Genomic DNA, 18,009 nt, shown 5'->3' with positions numbered 1-18,009 from the left:
GCTAAAAGATTGTGGTCACCCACCAGGTGTCTTCTATAGCCAATATATTGCATAATGTGTACCCAGCTTAAGATGTAGTTTGCCATTACTAGCTGTGTCCAAAGTGTGTGAGGAGGAGACTGGTCAGATCTCTGGGCTGGGAACACACAGTGACATGATGTGAGGGGGAGAGCAGGAGAATAATAGGGGCTGATGGCTCCTGATGTATGAGATACACCAGAGAGTGTGGGGAGAAGACTGGTCAGATCTCTGGGCTGGTAACACACAGTGACATGATGTGAGGGAGAGAGCAGGAGTATAATAGGAGCTGATGGCTCCTGATGTATGAGATACACCAGAGAGTGTGGGGAGGAGACTGGTCAGATCTCTGGGCTGGTAACACACAGTGACATGATGTGAGGGGGAGAGCAGGAGTATAATAGGGGCTGATGGCTCCTGATGTATGAGATACACTAGAGAATGTGGGGAAGAGACTGGTCAGAGCTCTGGGCTGGTAACACACAGTGACATGATGTGAGGGGGAGAGCAGGAATATAATAGGGGCAGATGGCTCCTGATGTATGAGATACACCAGAAAGTGTGGGGAGGAGACTGGTCAGATCTCTGGGCTGCTAACACACAGTGACATGATGTGAGGGGGAGAGCAGCAGTATAATAAGGGGCTGATGGCTCCTGACTCCCCCACTGGGAAGATACATTTCTCTCATTAGTTTGTACTAACAAAGGCGGGTAAGATAAGAGAATGTAGCAGTGACTAAGCAAGAAGAATATGTATCTCTGTAATAAGTGTTTATTACTCACCTGTGCATAAACCTGTAGGGATTTCCTCCTCCATACACTGCTGATCACCCCTCACATACGTCTCTTCTTCCCCCTCTGTATCTTCTGTCTTCATATCAGTCACATACGTCTCTTCTTCTCCCTCTATATCTTCTGCCTTCATCTCAGTCACATACATCTCTTCTTCTCCATCTGTATCTTCTACCTTCATATCAGTCACATACGTCTCTTCTTCTCCATCTGTATCTTCTACCTTTATATCAGTCACATACGTCTCTTTTCCTCCCTCTATATCTTCTACCTTATTATCTGTCAGACCATCACCCTAAGAAACCCAAAGAAAATAAAAGTAAATAAGTTTAAAAATGTCTGATTTCATTAATTCACATTAAGTAGAAGAATCCCATTAAATAAGACATACACAGCTTCTGTACATATCATAAAGTGACAGTCACTATAGTATATTGGTGAGATCCTAAATCCCATCTACCTGATGCTCCTGTGAGATCCTGTGATTCTCCTCTGTACAGTGCTGGGAATAAAGAGGACGGGGACATCTCTCTGGGGTATTTCTTTTACTGGGTCCATCTGTAGGAGACACACAGTGACTGAGTACATTGTATATATGTGATTAGCAGATGATGTGTGTAATTAGGGGACCCCTGTACAATAAATGGCAGTCTCCTCTTACCCAGTAATGCGAGGAGCCGGTGATTTTCCATCATCGCGTCCTTGTACAGACCCCTGTGTTCCTCTATATACTCCCCCTCCTGCATGGAGACATAGACAGTGACATCCTGACACCTTATAGGAACCTGACAAAAAGTGATACAATCATCACCCAGACACATTTCCTGGTGTTACTGTATAATAATGGTAGACTATATATAGATATCCGGCTTTGCTGTTTTACGGGAAACCATGCCCTGCCCATATTTAAACTGACATGTACCCTGCCCTTTTTGCATGCGCCCTGATAGCCTCCCAATGACCATCAGCAGGACCTCGGCACCACCCTGACCTGCTGGTGAACTTTCTATGTTCCCTCCTGCTGTCAGCACTTTCTGGCCGCAGTGCCCCTCCTCTACCTTTACAGATATCAGCGATTGGACGCAGCGTCTCTGGTGAGAAACAGAAGGGCTGGATTTGCTTCTTCCCGCTGAGGTAAATCCATTCCCGTCTGTCTCCAGATATAAAAGGAGATGCCAGTGAGGACCCTTCTTGTCGCCCATTTTAAGTGCAGCTCCGCATCAGCATTACAATGAACTGGGACCATCTGCGCCCTCCCTGCAGTGGACTCCGTTCCAGCTCATACTTCCTGAGCTCCAGATATAGTAAGTAATGTGGATTCTGGACAAGTTGTTGATAAAAGCATTGGCTGTAGGTAACGCAGGCAGCTTTGCAATTCCGATCCTTACAGATATGGTAATGCACAGGAGGCATCACGGATCCCACTGCATTACTTATCCGAGCTGCATTGTCCAATGCACCATCGGATACTCTGCGGGAACATCGACGGGCTAAGGAGACCCATGGGGTCACGCAAGCTGGCTGCCGCAAATCTGAGGAAGAGGCCAGGAAATCTACGTCAGCCGACGTAAATCCTGGTCTTTTCCCTCCCTCCACAATGGCAGCGACATGCCGTTTCTAGAAACGGAGGCTCTCGCCGCCCCCGCCCATAAACGGCAGCAGACTGTCAATCAATGACAGTCTGCGTACAGGATGGCAGACCCGTCCTGCACATATGCGCAGAATGGTTGAAGCACCTGCGCAGATTCCCGATCACCAGGAATCTGCTGAATAAGGCCCATAGTGCGCACAGATTAAAAGTAGAGATATTTTATATTTTACTGTATCCTCTAAAACCTGTGTAGTGTATATATTCCATTGACTACACATTATATTGATTGGAACTGGCTATCTTACAGCACTGTAATTTAATTGTCTAGGCAGACACAACCTAAATGGTAAAATCATTTATGATGAGAATTATACAGAGCGTCATTGCTGTAAGTGTGCACCTATGCTGTTTTCTCTTATAACACTTCACTTGTTTCCTATAAACTGCTGCTCAATGCTTTTACATTCTGTTTGAGTGTTTCAAAGTTATAATAATCCAGCTGTGCAGCTCATCACTCATATCATAAAACTACAAACTAATGTGGCCATGCACCTGAGCCGTGATTCCTTGCTCTGTCAGCTTATCATCAATTATTAATAATACCACGCATCAGTGTGTGCTGGGAGCTGTGTTATTCCCCCTCATATATCACTGTACGGTACCCTCCCCCCTATATAATAATACCACATATCAGTGTGTGCTGGGAGCTGTGTTATTCCCCCTCATATATCACTGTACGGTACCCTCCCCCCTATATAATAATACCACATATCAGTGTGTGCTGGGAGCTGTGTTATTCCCCCTCATATATCACTGTACAGTCCCCTCTCCCCCTATATAATAATAATACCACATATCAGTGTGTGCTGGGAGCTGTGTTATTCCCCCTCATATATCACTGTACGGTACCCTCCCCCCTATATAATAATACCACATATCAGTGTGTGCTGGGAGCTGTGTTATTCCCCCTCATATATCACTGTACAGTCCCCTCTCCCCCTATATAATAATACCACATATCAGTGTGTGCTGGGAGCTGTGTTATTCCCCCTCATATATCACTGTACAGTCCCCTCTCCCCCTATATAATAATAATACCACATTTCAGTGTGTGCTGGGAGCTGTGTTATTCCCCCTCATATATCACTGTACAGTCCCCTCCCCCTTATATAATAATAATACCACATATCAGTGTGTGCTGGGAGCTGTGTTATTCCCCCTCATATATCACTGTACAGTCCCCTCTCCACTATATAATAATAATACCACATATCAGTGTGTGCTGGGAGCTGTGTTATTCCCCCTCATATATCACTGTACGGTCCCCTCTCCCCCTATATAATAATAATACCACATATCAGTGTGCTGGGAAATGTGTTATTCCCCCTCATATATCACTGTACGGTCCCCTCCCCCCTATATAATAATAATACCACATATCAGTGTGTGCTGGGAGCTGTGTTATTCCCCCTCATATATCACTGTACAGTCCCCTCTCCCCTATATAATAATACCACATATCAGTGTGTGCTGGGAGCTGTGTTATTCCCCCTCATATATCACTGTACGGTCCCCTCTCCCTATATAATAATAATACCACATATCAGTGTGTGCTGGGAGCTGTGTTATTCCCCCTCATATATCACTGTACGGTCCTCTCTCCCCCTATATAATAATAATACCACATATCAGTGTGTGCTGGGAGCTGTGTTATTCCTCCTCATATATCACTGTACAGTCCCCTCTCCCCCTATATAATAATAATACCACATATCAGTGTGTGCCGGGAGCTGTGTTATTCCCCTTCATATATCACTGTACAGTCCCCTCTCCCCCTATATAATAATAATACCAAATCTCAGTGTGCTGGGAGCTGTGTTATTCCTCCTCATATATCACTGTACGGTCCTCTCTCCCCCTATATAATAATAATACCACATATCAGTGTGCTGGGAAATGTGTTATTCCCCCTCATATATCACTGTACGGTCCCCTCCCCCCTATATAATAATAATACCACATATCAGTGTGTGCTGGGAGCTGTGTTATTCCCCCTCATATATCACTGTACAGTCCCCTCTCCCCTATATAATAATACCACATATCAGTGTGTGCTGGGAGCTGTGTTATTCCCCCTCATATATCACTGTACGGTCCCCTCCCCCCTATATAATAATAATACCACATATCAGTGTGTGCTGGGAGCTGTGTTATTCCCCCTCATATATCACTGTACAGTCCCCTCTCCCCTATATAATAATACCACATATCAGTGTGTGCTGGGAGCTGTGTTATTCCCCCTCATATATCACTGTACGGTCCCCTCCCCCCTATATAATAATAATACCACATATCAGTGTGTGCTGGGAGCTGTGTTATTCCCCCTCATATATCACTGTACAGTCCCCTCTCCCCTATATAATAATACCACATATCAGTGTGTGCTGGGAGCTGTGTTATTCCCCCTCATATATCACTGTACGGTCCCCTCTCCCTATATAATAATAATACCACATATCAGTGTGTGCTGGGAGCTGTGTTATTCCCCCTCATATATCACTGTACGGTCCTCTCTCCCCCTATATAATAATAATACCACATATCAGTGTGTGCTGGGAGCTGTGTTATTCCTCCTCATATATCACTGTACAGTCCCCTCTCCCCCTATATAATAATAATACCACATATCAGTGTGTGCCGGGAGCTGTGTTATTCCCCTTCATATATCACTGTACAGTCCCCTCTCCCCCTATATAATAATAATACCAAATCTCAGTGTGCTGGGAGCTGTGTTATTCCTCCTCATATATCACTGTACGGTCCTCTCTCCCCCTATATAATAATAATACCACATATCAGTGTGCTGGGAAATGTGTTATTCCCCCTCATATATCACTGTACGGTCCCCTCCCCCCTATATAATAATAATACCACATATCAGTGTGTGCTGGGAGCTGTGTTATTCCCCCTCATATATCACTGTACAGTCCCCTCTCCCCTATATAATAATACCACATATCAGTGTGTGCTGGGAGCTGTGTTATTCCCCCTCATATATCACTGTACAGTCCCCTCTCCCCTATATAATAATACCACATATCAGTGTGTGCTGGGAGCTGTGTTATTCCCCCTCATATATCACTGTACGGTCCCCTCTCCCTATATAATAATAATACCACATATCAGTGTGTGCTGGGAGCTGTGTTATTCCCCCTCATATATCACTGTACAGTCCCCTCTCCCCTATATAATAATACCACATATCAGTGTGTGCTGGGAGCTGTGTTATTCCCCCTCATATATCACTGTACGGTCCCCTCTCCCTATATAATAATAATACCACATATCAGTGTGTGCTGGGAGCTGTGTTATTCCCCCTCATATATCACTGTACGGTCCTCTCTCCCCCTATATAATAATAATACCACATATCAGTGTGTGCTGGGAGCTGTGTTATTCCTCCTCATATATCACTGTACAGTCCCCTCTCCCCCTATATAATAATAATACCAAATCTCAGTGTGCTGGGAGCTGTGTTATTCCTCCTCATATATCACTGTACGGTCCTCTCCCCAATATAACAATAATATAATATATACAGGACCCGTTACCTGGCTCCGGCTGTGTCAGGAATGTCTATGACAAAATGGTAGCTAAAGCCCCTGTGGCCCCGCCCCCTCTGCTCTGTGACTGGAAGACTATAAGAATATGGCCGCCGGTCACCGTACATGAGGACACCATTAGACTATACATATGTTACTCTAGTGATGAAGCTGTGAGCGGCAGGTGCTGGTGGCTGCTTAGTTACAGGACGTCCTTCCTACTTTGTGCCGCCTGATTGGCTACTCGCTGCTGCCAATCACCGCACTGAGGGGAATGAGAGGAGGGCGGTCACTATGATATGAGGGGCGGGGCAGACAGTAGCCATAGCTACACGGAGATGACTGGGGCGGGGCGTGGTTATCTTGAGGGGGCGTGTCTTTGTCGGCAACATCCGGGTCACAGTCCGTTAACATCAAGAAGAGGCAGCAGGTGATGGTATTTATTATTATTATACAGGGGGAGCAGACTGTGGTGCCTCATTATTATCATACAGGTATGTCAGACACCAGTGTTCTATATAATACAGGTGTAACAGACCCTGGTGTCACTATATTACAGTTGAAGCAACCTCTAGTGCTGCACTATGTTTATACAGATGGTTCAGACCACAGTTTTAGTATTATATACTTTTGGAGCAGAACCTTTTGTTACTGATATACAGCTGGGGCAGACTCTGGTGCTGCATTACCATTATACAGGTGGAGCAGACCCCAGTGTTGGTATAATACAGGTGGAGCAGAACTTTTCGTTACTGATATACAGCTGGAGCAGACTCTGGTGCTGCATTACCATTATACAGATAGAGCAGACCCCAGTGTTGGTATGATACAGGTGGAGCAAAACTTTTTGATACTGATATACAGCTGGAGCAGACTCTGGTGCTGCATTATCATTATACAGGTAACAACAGAAGTAGGTAGTTCTCTCTATATTTTGGGGCACCCACCCTACTAATAATAAAGTGTAACCTGTAATAGTGTCAGTAAGAAATGACCGAGGTGTTATCCGTATAGCGCAATAAGTCAGGAAATACACAGAACGTAACAGAAAGAGGATATAAAGCCTGGTCTAACCAGGGCCAATAACCCCTCAGCACTGACCAGCTGTGTGATGGGAGAGGTATATAGTGATTATCTGTATCATTTATGGTCAGACAAATACATCATCACTCAGTGCTCAGAGGTATGGGGAATATATATATATAATCACAGTAAGTGTAATGGTGCATACACACGATCAGATTTTTTCTTCAGATATGGACGATAACGATTTAAAAATCGTTCAGTCGTTCATATCTGAAGGAAAATCGTTCATATCTGACATGCCTGAACGATGGACGATCAACGATGCGCGTTCCCGTTTGTCAGATAACGATATCTGACATCTGATGGGTTTGCAGTCAGACTTGGACGATTCCATTCATTTTAATGCAGTCAAAAATCGTTCAATCGTTCAAATCGTTCAAAACTTTGGTCAAATCGATCAAATCGTTTAGTCGTTCAGTCGTTCATCTAACAAATCTGACAAGTCTGACAAATCTGACCGTGTGTACGCTCCATTAGGAGGGAGATTCTCTCTGTATAATAAAGCGGTGACCACCTGAATAATATGCTATTGTCTGACATATCCAAGTGCTCATATGTGACATGGTGCATTCACATGTAACATACATAGAGTAATCTCATCTCTCTGAAATGGTGCATTCACATGTAACATACATAGAATAATCCCATATATCTGACACGGTGCATTCACATGTAACATACATAGAGTAATCACATATATCTGACATGGTGCATTCACATGTAACATACATAGAGTAATCTCATCTCTCTGAAATGGTGCATTCACATGTAACATACATAGAATAATCCCATATATCTGACATGATGCAGTCACGTGTAACATACATAGAATAATCCCATATATCTGACATGGTGCATTCACATGTAACATACATAGAATAATCCCATATATCTGACATGGTGCATTCACATGTAACATACATAGAGTAATCTCATCTCTCTGAAATGGTGCATTCACATGTAACATACATAGAGTAATCTCATCTCTCTGAAATGGTGCATTCACATGTAACATACATAGAATAATCCCATATATCTGACATGATGCAGTCACGTGTAACATACATAGAATAATCCCATATATCAGACATGGTGCTGTCACATGTAACATCCGAGTAATCCCATATATCTGACATGGTGCATTCACATGTAACATACATAGAATAATCCCATATATCTGACATGGTGCAGTCACATGTAACATACATAGAGTAATCCCATATAACTGACATGGTGCATTCACATGTAACATACATAGAATAAACTCATATATCAGACATGGTGCATTCACATGTAACATACATAGAGTAAGATCATATATCAGACATGGTGCTGTCACATGTAACATACATAGAATAATCCCATATATCTGACATGGTGCAGTCATATGTAACATACATAGAATAATCTCATATATCTGACATGGTGCAGTCACATGTAACATACATAGAATAAGATCATATATCAGACATGGTGCTGTCACATGTAACATACATAGAATAATCCCATATATCTGACATGGTGCAGTCATATGTAACATACCAGAGTAATCACATATATCTGACATGGTGCATTCACATGTAACATACATAGAGTAATCTCATCTCTCTGAAATGGTGCATTCACATGTAACATACATAGAATAATCCCATATATCTGACACGGTGCATTCACATGTAACATACATAGAGTAATCACATATATCTGACATGGTGCATTCACATGTAACATACATAGAGTAATCTCATCTCTCTGAAATGGTGCATTCACATGTAACATACATAGAATAATCCCATATATCTGACATGGTGCTGTCACATGTAACATCCGAGTAATCCCATATATCTGACATGGTGCATTCACATGTAACATACATAGAATAATCCCATATATCTGACATGGTGCAGTCACATGTAACATACATAGAGTAATCCCATATAACTGACATGGTGCATTCACATGTAACATACATAGAATAAACTCATATATCAGACATGGTGCATTCACATGTAACATACATAGAGTAAGATCATATATCAGACATGGTGCTGTCACATGTAACATACATAGAATAATCCCATATATCTGACATGGTGCAGTCATATGTAACATACATAGAATAATCTCATATATCTGACATGGTGCAGTCACATGTAACATACATAGAATAATCCCATATATCTGACATGGTGCAGTCATATGTAACATACATAGAATAATCTCATATATCTGACATGGTGCTATCACATGTAACATGCATAGAGTAATCCCATATATCTGAGTAGGCAGCAATATAATATATCAATTTTCAATATAATACAAAGTATATGGACTTTCCCAGGTGTCCTTGTGGGATAATGTACTTATAACTGGATATAGTATAGGACACATGGGTTAGATCCTAAATGTAAATATAAGCAATCTGCAAAGATACCCAGACATTACTGCATCATAGCGTCTAGTTATACAGCATTGCAGGTTACCACGGTGACATATAGCATCTAGTTATACAGCATTGCAGGTTACCACGGTGACATATAGCATCTAGTTATACAGCATTGCAGGTTACCACGGTGACATATAGCGTCTAGTTATACAGCATTGCAGGTTACCACGGTGACATATAGCGTCTAGTTATACAGCATTGCAGGTTACCACGGTGACATATAGCATCTAGTTATACAGCACTGCAGGTTACCACGGTGACACATAGCATCTAGTTATACAGCATTGCAGGTTACCACGGTGACATATAGGATCTACTTATACAGCATTGCAGGTTACCACGGTGACACATAACATCTAGTTATACAGCGTTGCAGGTTACCACGGTGACATATAGCATCTAGTTATACAGCATTGCAGGTTACCACGGTGACATATAGCATCTAGTTATACAGCATTGCAGGTTACCACGGTGACATATAGCATCTAGTTATACAGTATTGCAGGTTACCACGGTGACATTTGGCATCTAGTTATACAGCATTGCAGGTTACCATGGTGACACATAGCATCTAGTTATACAGCATTGCAGGTTACCACTGTGACATGTAGCATCTAGTTATACAGTATTGCAGGTTACCACTGTGACATGTAGCATCTAGTTATACAGTATTGCAGGTTACCACGGTAACATTTGGCATCTAGTTATACAGCATTGCAGGTTACCACGGTGACACATAGCGTCTAGTTATACAGCATTGCAGGTTACCACGGTGACACATAGCGTCTAGTTATACAGCATTGCAGGTTACCACGGTGACATATAGCATCTAGTTATACAGCATTGCAGGTTACCACGGTGACATATAGCATCTAGTTATACAGCATTGCAGGTTACCACGGTGACATATAGCATCTAGTTATACAGCATTGCAGGTTACCACGGTGACATATAGCATCTAGTTATACAGCATTGCAGGTTACCACGGTGACATATAGCATCTAGTTATACAGCATTGCAGGTTACCACGGTGACACAGAGCATCTAGTTATACAGCATTGCAGGTTACCATGGTGACATATAGCATCTAGTTATACAGCATTGCAGGTTACCACGGTGACATATAGCATCTAGTTATACAGCATTGCAGGTTACCACGGTGACATATAGCATCTAGTTATACAGCATTGCAGGTTACCACGGTGACACATAGCATCTAGTTATACAGCATTGCCGGTTACCACGGTGACCTATAGCATCTAGTTATACAGCATTGCCGGTTACCACGGTGACCTATAGCATCTAGTTATACAGCATTGCAGGTTACCACGGTGACATATAACATCTAGTTATACAGCATTGCAGGTTACCACGGTGACCTATAGCATCTAGTTATACAGCATTGCAGGTTACCACGGAGACATCTAGCATCTAGTTATACAGCATTGCAGGTTACCACGGTGACACATAGCATCTAGTTATACAGCATTGCAGGTTACCACGGTGACACATAGCATCTAGTTATACAGCATTGCAGGTTACCACGGTGACATATAGCATCTAGTTATACAGCATTGCAGGTTACCACGGTGACATATAGCATCTAGTTATACAGCATTGCAGGTTACCACGGTGACACATAGCATCTAGTTATACAGCATTGCAGGTTACCACGGTGACACATAGCATCTAGTTATACAGCATTGCAGGTTACCCCGGTGACACATAGCGTCTAGTTATACAGCATTGCAGGTTACCACGGTGACACATAACATCTAGTTATACAGCATTGCAGGTTACCATGGTGACACATAGCATCTAGTTATACAGCATTGCAGGTTACCACGGTGACATATAGCATCTAGTTATACAGCATTGCAGGTTACCATGGTGACATATAGCATCTAGTTATACAGCATTGCAGGTTACCCCGGTGACATATAGCATCTAGTTATACAGCATTGCAGGTTACCACGGAGACACATAGCATCTAGTTATACAGCATTGCAGGTTACCACGGTGACACATAACATCTAGTTAGACAGCATTGCAGGTTACCACGGTGACACATAGCATCTAGTTATACAGCATTGCAGGTTACCACGGTGACATATAGCATCTAGTTATACAGCATTGCAGGTTACCACGGTGACCTATAGCATCTAGTTATACAGCATTGCAGGTTACCACGGTGACACATAGCACCTAGTTATACAGCATTGCAGGTTACCACGGTGACACATAGCATCTAGTTATACAGCATTGCAGGTTACCACGGTGACACATAGCATCTAGTTACACAGCATTGCAGGTTACCCCGGTGACACATAGCATCTAGTTATACAGCATTGCAGGTTACCATGGTGACACATAGCATCTAGTTATACAGCATTGCAGGTTACCACGGTGACACATAGCATCTAGTTATACAGCATTGCAGGTTACCACGGTGACACATAGCATCTAGTTATACAGCATTGCAGGTTACCACGGTGACCTATAGCATCTAGTTATACAGCATTGCAGGTTACCACGGTGACATATAGCATCTAGTTATACAGCATTGCAGGTTACCACGGTGACATATAGCATCTAGTTATACAGCATTGCAGGTTACCACGGTGACACATAGCATCTAGTTACACAGCATTGCAGGTTACCACGGTGACATATAGCATCTAGTTATACAGCATTGCAGGTTACCACGGTGACATATAGCATCTAGTTATACAGCATTGCAGGTTACCACGGTGACATATAGCATCTAGTTATACAGCATTGCAGGTTACCACGGTGACACATAGCATCTAGTTATACAGCATTGCAGGTTACCATGGTGACATATAGCATCTAGTTATACAGCATTGCAGGTTACCACGGTGATATATAGCATCTAGTTATACAGCATTGCAGGTTACCATGGTGACATATAGCATCTAGTTACACAGCATTGCAGGTTACCTCGGTGACATATAGCATCTAGTTATACAGCATTGTAGGTTACCACGGTGACACATAGCATCTAGTTATGCGGCATTGCAGGTTACCACGGTGACATGTAGCATCTAGTTATACAGCATCTCAGGTTACCACGGTGACATACAGTTTAGCATCTAGATTTCTACTGCAGGGTCCATAGGGCTCCACAGGAGACCTTGGGGTATAGGCGATGATGTCAGTCTCTGGCACCTCAACAGTTAAACTTGTGCTCCCAGGATGCACCGGGCCCCTCTCCTATACCCCGCCCCCAAGCCAAGGCACCTCAGTTTCGTAGGTGCTCGGCATGGAGTCGGGTCACTTCAAGAGGGGCTGCGTTGACAGCCTTAGAAAACTTTTAAAACTTAAAGAGTAGTTGGCAGGGGCAGTCCAGCGGACGCCCATGCTGCCACTCCGACACCCCGCCAGCGCTGAGACGTGTGGCATGGCACCAGAGATTGCAGAGGGTGTCTGGGGGTTTTGGCTAGCAAAAATCCGCAGATGCCCAGGACTGTGGCTGGACTTCACGGGGGACGTTAAGGTAAGCAGCGGGCGCCCGCTGACATCACAGTCCTGTAGGCTTCCCAGGTGGGGGTCCTGTGGAAGCGGCTGCGCGTGTTAACAGGCATTGTGCCTGCTCAGACACTATACCATCAGGGATAACGGGCCACAGTGTGCAGACATTGTCGGCATCCCGGGGGTTAATAGCATGCCAGGGGAGCGGGTCTTCCCTGTACTGCACAGCCGGCCCCTCCCCCGCTGCACTGCGCGCCTTTCCACTGCGGTCTGGCGATTGCAGGCAGCTCTCCTCCCTCAGACACGCCCCCTATGAGACCGGCAGCCATTTTATATGTGCAGAAGCGCTGGTCTCACCTGGAGTTCCGGCCCCTGGGCCCCCCTACATACCTCTCCTCTAAGCAGGTCAGTGTATGTAGCACTATTCCTACTAGACACAAGGTCTAGCTAGTTGTGATAGTGCAGTATAGTGCAGGAATTTCCTGGCATTGTATGTGTCTGCTAGCGCTGTCTGCCTGTATTTCTCTGTCAGCCATTTTAGCTATTTCCTGTATTTCTCTGTCAGCCATTTTATCTCTCCTTGTACTGTCACTAGCCCCTGCGGTGACAATGCTGCTCAGGGGTTAATTCGCTTCACAGTTCAAACGATTATTGCCCTGAGGAGTGTGACACATATATTTATAATGTCTGCCAGTGATTCTGGTCAGGCTGATATTCCCCTCACACAGTCCTGCAACCGGTGTTTAGCTGGAATAAGAGAGGGAGAGATTATTGTGGGAGGACTGTGTACCAGGAATGCAGGATTACCTGCTGGGCCCAGCTCTTCTCAAGAGCCTCCATGGGCTTGTTTTGCACAAGCACTAATTACCCTGATGGGTCGGCTTGCTGCACCAGTGACCCCACCATTGTGGTACACTCCGCAGCTTGCTATGCCTTCAGCGTCACAGGGGACCCCCAGACAATTGTCTGTGGCTCATAGTATGCCTTTACAACCTACTCCCTACCAAACACAGTCGGAGCCTGTGTGGGTTAATACACTCTCCAGTACGGTGCAAAACCTGACGGAGGTGTTACAGGGGGAGCCTTTCCAACGTTCTGTTAGGAAATAGATACTGGCCCTCATTCAGAGTCGATCGCTAGATACAAGCGGTCGCTCTGAATGAGGGCGGCCGCTTGTGGTGTGAATTGCGGCCTCCTGGTCGCTAGCTAAGCTGTGGGTTAGACCATCGCGACCATCGGGGCTTGCGACGAGACCCTAAGGTTGGGTCTCGGCAAGCGCAAGCCCCAGGGAGCTTCCTGCTCGATTACTCCCCACTGACATCATTGCTGATGTCAGTGGTACCGCCCCCAAACGGCAAGCGTTCCGTTCTCTCATACAGCAGCACTGGGGGTCTCTGTACCTATAGTATATACCAGTGAGGGGAGGCCGGGGATATACAACCTTAATGGGACTTTATACAGTAACACCAGGGGATGTGTCTGGGTGATGACTGGAGAGGTGACTGCTGGGAATGGGACATTATACAGTAACACCAGGGGATGTGTCTGGGTGATGACTGGAGAGGTCACTGCTGGGAATGGGACATTATACAGTAACACCAGGGGATGTGTCTGGGTGATGACTGGAGAGGTGACTGCTGGGAATGGGACATTATACAGTAACACCAGGGGATGTGTCTGGGTCATGACTGTATCATTGTGTGTGTCAGGTTACTATAAGGTGTCAGGATGTCACTGTCTATGTCTCCATGCAGGAGGGGGAGTATATAGAGGAACACAGGGTCTGTACAAGGACGTGATGATGGAGAAACACTGGCCCCTCACATCACTGGGTAAGAGGAGAATGTGATTTATTGTACAGGGGAGAGCAGGTGTGGAGGCCCCAATACACACACATCATGTGATAATCATATATATACAATGTACTCAGTCACCTTTGTGTTTCCTACAGATGAACCCAGTAACAGAAATACCCAAGAGAGATGTCCCCGTCCTCTTTATTCACAGGATTGTACAGAGGATAATCACTGGACCCCAAAGGAGCATCGGGTAATATAGGCTCTTCCCAATGACCACAAAAACCAAAGTGACTTTTCATTAATTGACCTGTATTTATTAATTATTCTTCATCTAATCGAATTTTTTAACATGCTGATATTATACTATATATGCTTAAATAATGGACTCCGACATTACTAAGGTATTATTTTATTGTTTTCTGTGAAATTAAGAATGAAGAACTAACAGAGACAGAAGATATAGAGAGAGAAGAAAAGACGTATATGACAGAAATTAAAGTAGAAGATATAGAGGGAGAAGAAGAGACGCATGTGACTTATATGAAGGCAGAAGATATAGAGGGAGAAGAAGAGATGTATGTGACTGATATGAAGGCAGAAGATATAGAGGGAGAAGAAGAGATGTATGTGACTTATATGAAGGCAGAAGATATAGAGGGAGAAGAAGAGATGTATGTGACTGATATGAAGGCAGAAGATACAGAGGGAGCAGAAGAGACGTATGTGACTGATATGAAGGCAGAAGATACAGAGGGAGCAGAAGAGACGTATGTGACTGATATGAAGGCAGAAAATATAGAGGGAGAAGAGACATATGTGACTGATATTAAGACAGAATATATGGAGGGAGAAGAACAGTATGTGAATGATATGAAGGTAGAAGATATAAATGGAGAAAAAGAGACGTATGTGACTGATTTTAAGACAGAAGCTAAAGAGGGAGAAGAGATAAATGTGTGTGGTGATAATAAAGCAGAACATACAGAGGGAGGAGAGATGTATGCAAGAGGTGATCAGCAGTGCAAGGAGGAAGAAATCCCTACAGATCTCAACACAGGTAATCAGCACTTATTTTTTTGCAGAAAAAAGTCACATATTCGCTTTGCTCAGTCACTACAGCAATCTCTTCTACACCTTCCTCTTCCAGTACCAACTAAAGAGGGAAAAGTATCTGAACAGTGAGGAGTCAGGAGCCATCAGCCCCTATTATACTCCTGCTCTCCCCCTCACATCATGTCACTGTGTGTTACCAGTCCAGATATCTGCCAGTGTCCTTCCCACACTCTCTGGTGTATCTCATACATTAGGAGCCATCAGCCGCTATTATACTCCTGCTCTCCCCCTCACATCATGTCACTGTGTGTTACCAGCCCAGAGATCTGACCAGTCTCCTCCCCACACTTTCTGGTGTATCTCATACATCAGGATCCATCAGTCCCTATTATACTCCTGCTCTCCCCCTCACATCATGTCACTGTGTATTACCAGCCCAGAGATCTGATCAGTTCAACCCCACACTCTCTGGTGTATTTCATACATCAGGAGCCATCAGCCCCTATTATACTCCTGCTCTCCTCACATCATGTAACTGTGTGTTACCAGCCGAGAGATCTGACCAGTCTCTTCCCCACACTCTCTGGTGTATCTCATACATCAGGAGTCATCAGCCCCTATTATACTCCTGCTCTCCCCCTCACATCATGTCACTGTGTGTTACCAGCCCAGAGATCTGACCAGTCTCCTTCCCACACTCTCTAGTATATTTCATACATCAGGAGCCATCAGCCCCTATTATACTCCTGCTCTCCTCCTCACATCATGTAACTGTGTGTTACCATCCCAGAGATCTGACCAGTCTCCTCCCCACACTCTCTGGTGTATCTCATACATCAGGAGCCATCAGCATCTATTATACTCCTTCTCTCCCCCCTCACATCATGTCACTGTGTATTACCAGCCCAGAGATCTGACCAGTCTCCTCCCCACACTCTCTGGTGTATCTCATACATCAGGAACCATTAGCCCCTATTATACTCCTGCTCTCCCCCTCACATCATATCACTGTGTGTTACCAGCCCAGAGATCTGACCAGTCTCCTCCCCACTCTCTCTGGTGTATCTCATACATTAGGAGCCATCAGCATCTATTATACTCCTGCTCTCTCCCTCACATCATGTCACTGTGTGTTACCAGCCCAGAGATCTGACCAGTCTCCTCCCCACACTCTCTAGTATATTTCATACATCAGGAGCCATCAGCCCCTATTATACTCCTGCTCTCCTCCTCACATCATGTCACTGTGTGTTACCAGCCCAGAGACCTGACCAGTCTCCTCCCCACACTCTCTGGTGTATCTCATACATCAGGAGCCATCAGCCCCTATTATACTCCTGCTCTCCTCCTCACATCATGTGACTATGTGTTACCAGCCCAGAGATCTGACCAGTCTCCTCCCCACACTCTCTGGTGTATCTCATACATCAGTAGAAGGGATGTCAGCATGATCCTAACTGTGTTCAGGGCCGTAAAGGGCTGCGCTGAATCCCAGTGGGGGGCATTGGGTAATCACTCTAGGTGTGGCCATGACCCCTTAGGATTTAAAAAGGAAAAAAATTATTTTTGCAATGCCGCGTAGTGGTGCGCTGTGAGCCCCTCAGCTCTCTGAAAAGCCTGGTGGAGGCGCGATCAGTGTGATCGCCTCCCCCCCCCCCCCACAGGCAAGAGGCTACTGCTGCTCAGCGTGTGCTGGGCTGGTGTGATGTAAGAGGGAGGGGGCGGGCCCAAGCCAGGCCCCTCCAGCAAGCCCGAGTCTGGGTAATTAGTACCCGGTCCCACCCCTCTGCCCCCATACCTGTGTTCTACCACACGTGAAATTATCCTCTTGAATAATAGCACCTAACTAGTTTATTCTTTAAATGTGTATACTAATACTGCAATACTAAAGCAGAATGAAGTTTACCACACATCCAAAGATTATCTGTCCAACCAGCCAACTAGTTGATTGGTTGGAATGAAAATCTGGTAACGTATGGGAGTAACTGATGATCAGCAATTTGCTCCTAAATGCCAGAAAACAGATGAAAATGGCGTCAGACAAGTTTGTTAAATGTTTGATCTAAACAATTTGTTCAAACATCAGTTTTTGTCCATTTTCCGGCATTTGTGAGCAAATTGCTGATTGTC

At 44.5% G+C, this 18,009-nt stretch overlaps 2 protein-coding genes across 3 annotated transcripts in view; one reads left to right on the top strand and one right to left on the bottom strand.

Annotated features, from left to right (window-relative positions):
• Positions 1 to 801: 801 nt before the first annotated feature.
• LOC148476856 (uncharacterized) lies at positions 802 to 4,317 on the bottom strand (the record flags this gene model as incomplete). The annotated part of the gene is made up of 4 exons (XM_088457574.1): positions 4,254 to 4,317; positions 1,472 to 1,550; positions 1,271 to 1,368; positions 802 to 1,105 (listed from the first exon to the last, which is right to left on the bottom strand). Coding segments are annotated over exons 2-4 (436 nt in total), but the record flags the coding sequence as incomplete, so codon positions are not given.
• Positions 4,318 to 6,345: 2,028 nt separating this feature from the next.
• Positions 6,346 to 18,009, top strand: part of LOC148476855 (uncharacterized) — a 30,503-nt gene continuing 18,839 nt past the window's right edge. Inside the window, exons 1-4 of one of the 2 annotated variants that reach the window (XM_088457557.1) lie at positions 6,346 to 6,433; positions 14,782 to 14,859; positions 14,979 to 15,076; positions 15,259 to 15,883. In XM_088457557.1, coding sequence (XP_088313683.1) covers positions 14,826 to 14,859; positions 14,979 to 15,076; positions 15,259 to 15,883 — 757 coding nt within the window. In that variant the 5' untranslated portion in view covers positions 6,346 to 6,433; positions 14,782 to 14,825. Of the gene's footprint in view, positions 6,498 to 14,781; positions 14,860 to 14,978; positions 15,077 to 15,258; positions 15,884 to 18,009 lie in introns of both variants that reach the window. The other variant, XM_088457556.1, reaches the window with a different exon arrangement.

The sequence above is a fragment of the Taudactylus pleione genome, unplaced genomic scaffold (genome assembly GCF_031769625.1).
Source record: "Taudactylus pleione unplaced genomic scaffold, aTauple2 ptg000768l, whole genome shotgun sequence".
Taxonomy (NCBI): domain Eukaryota; kingdom Metazoa; phylum Chordata; class Amphibia; order Anura; family Myobatrachidae; genus Taudactylus; species Taudactylus pleione.
This window is presented reverse-complemented; position numbering and strand designations above follow the sequence as displayed.